Source organism: Typha angustifolia, chromosome 10 (genome assembly GCF_048772165.1).
Source record: "Typha angustifolia cultivar Huaian chromosome 10, ASM4877216v1, whole genome shotgun sequence".
NCBI classification, from domain to species: domain Eukaryota; kingdom Viridiplantae; phylum Streptophyta; class Magnoliopsida; order Poales; family Typhaceae; genus Typha; species Typha angustifolia.
In genome coordinates, this window is record NC_133248.1 from 5,818,805 (window position 1) to 5,828,185 (window position 9,381).

Here is a 9,381-nt window from a genome sequence, read left to right on the forward strand (position 1 = left end):
ACTAGGGTGATTGGCCTGTCGAGGGAGATTAGAAGCGGCGTCGCCGGGGAGATTGAGGGAACGGGAGCGAAGAAGATGAAGGAGGCAAGGCAAACTCAATTCTCAATAATCAATAATAATTTTGGTTGCCCTACACATACTTTTATAGGCTAACCAACAACTCAATCTTATCCTAAAACACAATCTTATCCTAAAACTCAATCTTATCCTAAAACACAATCTTATCCTAAAACTCAATCTTATCCTAAAACACAATCTTATCCTAAAACTCAATCTTATCCTAAAACTCAATCCAAACTCGAGACGATGTCGGTGAAGTCCGAATCGTATCAATCCACCACGCTTCCGCAACCTTGTCCTCAAGGTTTGAAATTTGGGAAGCGATCCATGATGTCTGCCTCTAGCTCCCATGTAGACTCGTCAGTAGGTTTGCCCAACCACTCAATCAGCACTTCAGTCTCTAATCTGGATCCTTGGCGTCTTCTCCTACGACTTAGGACTCGAACCGGCTCAGTGGAGCCATCTTCCTCCATTGGTTCGGGTAAGGTCGAACCCACTACATGGTTAGGCCCGATCTGGGCCTTCAATGCCGAGACATGGAAGACGGGATGTATCCTGGTTCCTTCAGGTAGGTCCAATCGGTAAGCTACTGGACCGATTCGTTGTAGCACTCGGTACGGACCATAGTACTTGTATCCCAACTTTTGGTTCAAAATTGGCCTCAATGTGGATTGTCGATACGGTTGAGCTCGAACGAACACCAATTGATCAACCTCAAATTCTCGCTCACGTCTGCCTTTGTCATGCGTTTGCTTCATGCGGTTTTGTGCTGTGGCTAGGTGAGTCTTGAGCCGTCTCAATGTTTCATCTCGATCAGCAAGCTCCAAGTCAAGCTCAGTCCTATCCGTCGCCGCGAGTCTATCGTAGGCACGCAAGACAGGGGGAGTGCGCCCATAAACCGCCTCAAATGGGGTCATGCCAATGCTTGAGTGATGAGCGGTATTGTATGACCACTCAGCCCAGGGAAGAAATTTGACCCAATCCTTTGGTCGATCCGCCACAAAGCATCGCAAGTATTGCTCTAGTCCACGATTCACCACCTCGGTTTGGCCATCCGTCTCGGGGTGATAAGCTGAACTAAGATTGATTTGAGTCCCTTGCAATCTGAAGAACTCGGACCAAAACTCACTTATGAAGATGCGATCCCGGTCTGACACGATCGTCCTAGGCATCCCATGCAAGCGTGCCACTTCCCGAACAAAAATTTCAGCAACCCTTTTTGCTGAAAACGGGTGAGACAATGTTATGAAATGTGCATACTTGCTCAATCTATCCACCACAACAAACACCACCGATTGTCCTCGAACTTCCGGCAGCCCCTCGATGAAGTCCATGGAGATATCCTCCCAAATACGCTCTGGTATCGGTAGTGGTTGCAATAGCCCGCTAGGCTTGAGTGCCTCTGATTTGGTTCGTTGGCAGATTTGACATTCACGCACATACTTCTTCACGTCCGTCTTCATCCCAGTCCAAGTACAGTTTTGGGCCAGCCGCTTGTAAGTACGTAATACCCCTTCATGACCTGCTATAGGAGTATCATGGAAGTGTGCCATCAATAGCCTCCGTAGCTCTTCGTTTTGGGGTACCTTGATTCGCCCGTGCTCTAGTACTAACTCATTGCGCTCCTCGTGCTCGGGGTTGCTTGAGGGGTTCTCTCTCAACTCCTCCATGAGTCGGACCAGATCACTATCCTCTGCACTGGCTCTCCGTAGATCTGAAAAGAAAGGAAAAGTGGGTACCGAGAAAGAAGCGAGCTCCCTTTCTTTTGAAAGTTCAAGCAGCAGTTTACTTCCATCCAACAACACTCTCTGATCATCTCTCCAAAAGGTCAATGTGAGGCTTATAAAATCAAAGGTCACGGGCCCCAAGCTCCGAAGCCATTGGGTCCCTAAAACAATATCGGCACCTTGCAAGGCCAATGGATAAAGATCCAAGGTGAAAGTTTGGCCTTGCACCTTCAATTCTGCACCTCCACAAATAGAATCTGCTCGCAAAGTGGTGCCATCTCCAATAGTCACATCGAACCCTTCCGTGGGTTCCGACTCGAGCCCAATCTTCCTAGGGAGCCTCTTGTCAATGAAGTTGTGGGTGGACCCGGTGTCAATCAAGATTCTCACTGTGGTCTTCTTGACTACTCCGTTCACCCGCAATGTCTTTGGCGCAGCTGTCCCCGAATAGGCGTGGAGGGAGATTTTGGCCATCGTGTCCTCCGCGTGATGTTGCTCCTCAACTTCTTCTCCTCGATGTCCAGCCACATCTGCACTTTCAGCTGCCATGGGTGGAAGATCGTGGCCTTCTCCTTTGAGTGGTAGCTTGGCAGGGAGCTGCAACGTCATCGCTGGTGATGAAGCTGTCGTGGTCGACTGTCGATTGACCGAGGAGAATGGTAGAAGATCGCTGGAGGCCATATGCGATTTCTTCTTAGTTGCCGACTCACTATGGTTGCAAAGGGAGCTAGTGAAAGGCGGCCCAAGTGTCGCAATTCGCGATTTCGGATCATCTCCTTCACCACTGATGAGGATTCCTGATGAGGGATATCCAGCGACCAGGTGTGGGGTAGCCAGCACTTCGCGGTTTGTCGACGAGGTCTCCGGTGCATGGGAAGATGTGGAGGTTCCGAGGGCTGCTACAATGGTTGAGGATCTCATTGTAGCCGGTGGCAGTTCGTTGCGGCTGACCATGGGTCGAGGTGTAGAATCTCGATCTTGCCGGATAGCCGAACTTTCCCCTATTTTTGTGATGAACGGGGAGGCCGTGGAGGATGTTGGGTATGTTGTGGAGGGTTCCCAATGCTGTCTTGTGATTGCCTTGCTTGTTGAAAAAGGTTTCGTCCATGCCCGTATTTCCTGCATCATCTCCATCATTATTTGCTTGTTGATGGCAATCTGTTTGGAAATAGACCCCAACATGGATAGAACGCTAGGTTCTTCCGTATTCCTATTAGATCGAGTGATCGTCATTGGAAGCGCTTGTCCGAGGAACGGTGGCTCTGATACCAGATTGTTACGATCCTTCCTCGGCTATAGGCTCTGATACCAGATTGATACGAACCCTCTTTTGGTGCTATGGCTCTGATTCAAGATTAATACGATCTTGCACGGAACTTTGAGATCAGATCCCGAAATATCCCGCCGTTGGATCGCTGTGAAATTTTGATATGTTGTAGGCCCGGAAAAGAGCTTTCCAACGGATCTAGTTTCAGGTGAATCGGAGATGGGGATCTCGAAATATCGTTCGATTAGTGGACGAACGTCAGGATACTCTGTTTTTGGATTCCGTGGATGAAGGCACGAAATCCTGGGTAATGGTGGATTGTGGAGGGCCGGTGTTGATGGGGTGGCACCGGTGTAAAAGTGATGGTGGAAGGGTTATGGATGATGGAAAGGTTAGGGATAGCGATGGATAAATTGGAAGAAGGGGGAGAAGAGGGCCACTCCTAAGGGACTAGGGTGATTGGCCTGTCGAGGGAGATTAGAAGCGGCGTCGCCGGGGAGATTGAGGGAACGGGAGCGAAGAAGATGAAGGAGGCAAGGCAAACTCAATTCTCAATAATCAATAATAATTTTGGTTGCCCTACACATACTTTTATAGGCTAACCAACAACTCAATCTTATCCTAAAACACAATCTTATCCTAAAACTCAATCTTATCCTAAAACACAATCTTATCCTAAAACTCAATCTTATCCTAAAACTCAATCCAAACTCGAGACGATGTCGGTGAAGTCCGAATCGTATCAATCCACCACGCTTCCGCAACCTTGTCCTCAAGGTTTGAAATTTGGGAAGCGATCCATGATGTCTGCCTCTAGCTCCCATGTAGACTCGTCAGTAGGTTTGCCCAACCACTCAATCAGCACTTCAGTCTCTAATCTGGATCCTTGGCGTCTTCTCCTACGACTTAGGACTCGAACCGGCTCAGTGGAGCCATCTTCCTCCATTGGTTCGGGTAAGGTCGAACCCACTACATGGTTAGGCCCGATCTGGGCCTTCAATGCCGAGACATGGAAGACGGGATGTATCCTGGTTCCTTCAGGTAGGTCCAATCGGTAAGCTACTGGACCGATTCGTTGTAGCACTCGGTACGGACCATAGTACTTGTATCCCAACTTTTGGTTCAAAATTGGCCTCAATGTGGATTGTCGATACGGTTGAGCTCGAACGAACACCAATTGATCAACCTCAAATTCTCGCTCACGTCTGCCTTTGTCATGCGTTTGCTTCATGCGGTTTTGTGCTGTGGCTAGGTGAGTCTTGAGCCGTCTCAATGTTTCATCTCGATCAGCAAGCTCCAAGTCAAGCTCAGTCCTATCCGTCGCCGCGAGTCTATCGTAGGCACGCAAGACAGGGGGAGTGCGCCCATAAACCGCCTCAAATGGGGTCATGCCAATGCTTGAGTGATGAGCGGTATTGTATGACCACTCAGCCCAGGGAAGAAATTTGACCCAATCCTTTGGTCGATCCGCCACAAAGCATCGCAAGTATTGCTCTAGTCCACGATTCACCACCTCGGTTTGGCCATCCGTCTCGGGGTGATAAGCTGAACTAAGATTGATTTGAGTCCCTTGCAATCTGAAGAACTCGGACCAAAACTCACTTATGAAGATGCGATCCCGGTCTGACACGATCGTCCTAGGCATCCCATGCAAGCGTGCCACTTCCCGAACAAAAATTTCAGCAACCCTTTTTGCTGAAAACGGGTGAGACAATGTTATGAAATGTGCATACTTGCTCAATCTATCCACCACAACAAACACCACCGATTGTCCTCGAACTTCCGGCAGCCCCTCGATGAAGTCCATGGAGATATCCTCCCAAATACGCTCTGGTATCGGTAGTGGTTGCAATAGCCCGCTAGGCTTGAGTGCCTCTGATTTGGTTCGTTGGCAGATTTGACATTCACGCACATACTTCTTCACGTCCGTCTTCATCCCAGTCCAAGTACAGTTTTGGGCCAGCCGCTTGTAAGTACGTAATACCCCTTCATGACCTGCTATAGGAGTATCATGGAAGTGTGCCATCAATAGCCTCCGTAGCTCTTCGTTTTGGGGTACCTTGATTCGCCCGTGCTCTAGTACTAACTCATTGCGCTCCTCGTGCTCGGGGTTGCTTGAGGGGTTCTCTCTCAACTCCTCCATGAGTCGGACCAGATCACTATCCTCTGCACTGGCTCTCCGTAGATCTGAAAAGAAAGGAAAAGTGGGTACCGAGAAAGAAGCGAGCTCCCTTTCTTTTGAAAGTTCAAGCAGCAGTTTACTTCCATCCAACAACACTCTCTGATCATCTCTCCAAAAGGTCAATGTGAGGCTTATAAAATCAAAGGTCACGGGCCCCAAGCTCCGAAGCCATTGGGTCCCTAAAACAATATCGGCACCTTGCAAGGCCAATGGATAAAGATCCAAGGTGAAAGTTTGGCCTTGCACCTTCAATTCTGCACCTCCACAAATAGAATCTGCTCGCAAAGTGGTGCCATCTCCAATAGTCACATCGAACCCTTCCGTGGGTTCCGACTCGAGCCCAATCTTCCTAGGGAGCCTCTTGTCAATGAAGTTGTGGGTGGACCCGGTGTCAATCAAGATTCTCACTGTGGTCTTCTTGACTACTCCGTTCACCCGCAATGTCTTTGGCGCAGCTGTCCCCGAATAGGCGTGGAGGGAGATTTTGGCCATCGTGTCCTCCATCATTATTTGCTTGTTGATGGCAATCTGTTTGGAAATAGACCCCAACATGGATAGAACGCTAGGTTCTTCCGTATTCCTATTAGATCGAGTGATCGTCATTGGAAGCGCTTGTCCGAGGAACGGTGGCTCTGATACCAGATTGTTACGATCCTTCCTCGGCTATAGGCTCTGATACCAGATTGATACGAACCCTCTTTTGGTGCTATGGCTCTGATTCAAGATTAATACGATCTTGCACGGAACTTTGAGATCAGATCCCGAAATATCCCGCCGTTGGATCGCTGTGAAATTTTGATATGTTGTAGGCCCGGAAAAGAGCTTTCCAACGGATCTAGTTTCAGGCGAATCGGAGATGGGGATCTCGAAATATCGTTCGATTAGTGGACGAACGTCAGGATACTCTGTTTTTGGATTCCGTGGATGAAGGCACGAAATCCTGGGTAATGGTGGATTGTGGAGGGCCGGTGTTGATGGGGTGGCACCGGTGTAAAAGTGATGGTGGAAGGGTTATGGATGATGGAAAGGTTAGGGATAGCGATGGATAAATTGGAAGAAGGGGGAGAAGAGGGCCACTCCTAAGGGACTAGGGTGATTGGCCTGTCGAGGGAGATTAGAAGCGGCGTCGCCGGGGAGATTGAGGGAACGGGAGCGAAGAAGATGAAGGAGGCAAGGCAAACTCAATTCTCAATAATCAATAATAATTTTGGTTGCCCTACACATACTTTTATAGGCTAACCAACAACTCAATCTTATCCTAAAACACAATCTTATCCTAAAACTCAATCTTATCCTAAAACACAATCTTATCCTAAAACTCAATCTTATCCTAAAACTCAATCCAAACTCGAGACGATGTCGGTGAAGTCCGAATCGTATCACACGCCCACGCGGCCGCACGGCACGCGCGACGCACGCGACCAGTCGGGCGGGGCCCGTCACGCACGGATACTCTCCTGTGCACATATAATCATGACATCATCAAATAAAACCTGCTAACCTATCCATGATCATATAATCCATCACCAAATAAATCATACTCTTAACCAAATAAACCTGTTAACATATGAATATCAAAGTCCATAATAATATACACTAGACCGCTACATAATCTGGTAGGACCCACACAGGCCACAACAAACGATCAAGATACAACTAAAATAACTAATACAAGAGTACACTATGATTCGACCTATATTATACAAATCATCGTCTGATACAATAAGGTACAAATATAACAAACAACGATACAACTCAATGTCTGGTTAAACTATCTTCTATACCGTCTCGCATCAATAGCTCACCTCATCATCACTCTAAAATATCTTCCCAAGATATCTCAGGTCGCTATCACGTACTACAAATCTGAGGGGTTAGAAAAGAAATAAAGAGAGTCATGAGCAAAAGGCTCAGTGAATAGACCTTACCCCGAATCAGTGATGCCAAACAGAGAGTAAATCATGTACTGGATAATATGAATCAGAAAGAGTATCATATCATGAATGAGTATATGAATGTATCCTCAATAATATATAAATGAAAAGTAGATAACATGTCATAACTGATAAAAATATATAATCCTCGACCATGAGTAAACAAATCTCCATGTCATACTATCATCATAACTCTCCCTCAAATATGACACATGATGCATGCCGACCATGACCATGCTATGATATCAAATGCAACCATATATGATGCATATTGACCACTCGATAATCAGGTATGTCAGATAATAATGAAATCATATGCATTTCTCAACATCACGATCATCACCGACATCTCGGTATAATATCATCATACTAGACCACTGTGCACAGTCAATACCCGGTACCCGGTCTCAACATCATATCCAAAGGCTCAGAGTATACTCCGCCACCCGCAAGAGTATCTCTAATATAACCATACCCCGCCACCCGCTAGGGTATCAACATCCATCCAGACCGGGCACCCACATAGTTGATAGAAACCTCGTGAGGATAACTCACCACATATGCCCTGGCGAACGGCATGTGTCCAAATGTCTGCTGCGCACACAGACTAACGAACTCAGACGTAAGGCCAACAGGATCGCGACTATGTCGAGCAATCAGTCATCTCCAAGCACGCCCTAACCCTCGCGCCCACTCGGGTATCCTCACGCTTTCTATCAACTATCCTATCAATCACATTTCATGCTTTCCTTCTAAATGACAGATCATATGCATATATCCAGTACGATAACAAGTCAATGCATAACATGAATTTAGGTGGAATAGGAATCAAGAGAAAAATGATGCAATGTAGTCTCCAACTATATAGTCAACACATGCATACTCATGCTAATCTATTATATGCATACCCATGCTACAGATCAACTAGACATAACCTCACCACAGTATAATCATATCTCATCATCTCTATTTATCATCATCATACTCATATCCAAGATCAGCCTAATTATATGCATGATAAAAATATGCTCGACTGTAATCATCTCTAGATAAAATCATATAATCATGCTGGAGGCCAAAACATGCATGTACATAATATATAATATATCCTAATTTGAGAAGGGGATCTAGGGGATAAGACTACTCACACTGATCAGAAGATACAAACCACGTATCCCTTACATCCGCCCATCAACCGTGTGACACTTCTCGCTAGCAAGGACAACGGGGTCTCAAATAAGGGGTTCGGGATCTGAAAATGTTTAAGTAACATAAAGTTAGTTGTTTATCCCATTATAATCCGTTCGAGTAAAATATGATGATTTATTAGATTTTAGAATTTCTACTTATTTTTATGATTGGCTAGATTTTAATTATAAATAAAATATAAATATAGATAAAAACCTAATTATAATTAAATTAGAGATGTAGTGGCGGCGTCGGGGCCCGCCGGGGCCCACCGCGGCCAGCTAGCCGCAACCGGTTGGCTGCGGTAGTGGCCGCAGGCGCGTGGCCCCCCACCAAGCTGCATGAGCAGCTGGCATGGGCACGAGGCTGGCCACAGTGTGGCCGGTCGCGTCGTGCCCATGAAATTTTGTTTTTTTTTTTTATTGTTATTATTATTTTTTTTTTTGGATTGGGTTGTTACAACTACTTTGGTCCGTTTCGGGTGTTGGAGTGTATTGGTCTGGTTGCATATTATTTGGAGCTGCCGGAGGAGTCGAGAGTGCATTCTGTCTTTCATGTTTCATTACTGAGGGAGAGGATTGGAGATCACGAGGTCGTTGGATCGGTTCTACCGGAGCCATTGGAGGAGATAGTGATCGTAGAGCCAGTTCGAGTACTTGCTATACGCCAACGATGACATGGGACCAGATGGGAGTTGAAGACTAATATCTTGGAGCGTTTCCCCAACTTTTCACCTTAAGGGCAAGGTGGGGGAAGCGTAGTGGGCTAATACGCTTAGTTATGATATTTTCTTCTTTGCATTAGGTGTTTATTTTCATTAAAATAAAATTCCTGTAAGTCACGTTCGAACGCAGGAGGGGTCGCATTCGAACGCTCTTGTTAACGCCTGCATCAGGTTCGTAAATATACAGAACACATATTGTGTGTTAGAACACGGTCGGGCGAGTTCAAACGCTCGCGTTCGAACGCTTGTATCATGTTCGCACATCCAGAGATGGAGCTTTTTGAGTGCATTCGAATACG

General features: G+C 46.5%; 1 protein-coding gene across 1 annotated transcript; it reads right to left on the minus strand.

Annotated features, from left to right (window-relative positions):
• Positions 1 to 104: 104 nt before the first annotated feature.
• LOC140768050 (uncharacterized) lies at positions 105 to 3,579 on the minus strand. Its single transcript, XM_073108131.1, has one exon. It carries the CDS (start codon positions 3,018 to 3,020, stop codon positions 360 to 362), a length of 2,661 nt encoding a protein of 886 aa, XP_072964232.1. The 5' UTR covers positions 3,021 to 3,579; the 3' UTR covers positions 105 to 359.
• Between the last annotated feature and the right edge of the window lie 5,802 nt (positions 3,580 to 9,381).

What these genes read in the sequence shown, in the direction of transcription:
- LOC140768050 (XM_073108131.1), bottom strand. Translation starts at nt 3,020, where the DNA reads ATGACGATCACTCGATCTAATAGGAATACGGAAGAACCTAGCGTTCTA.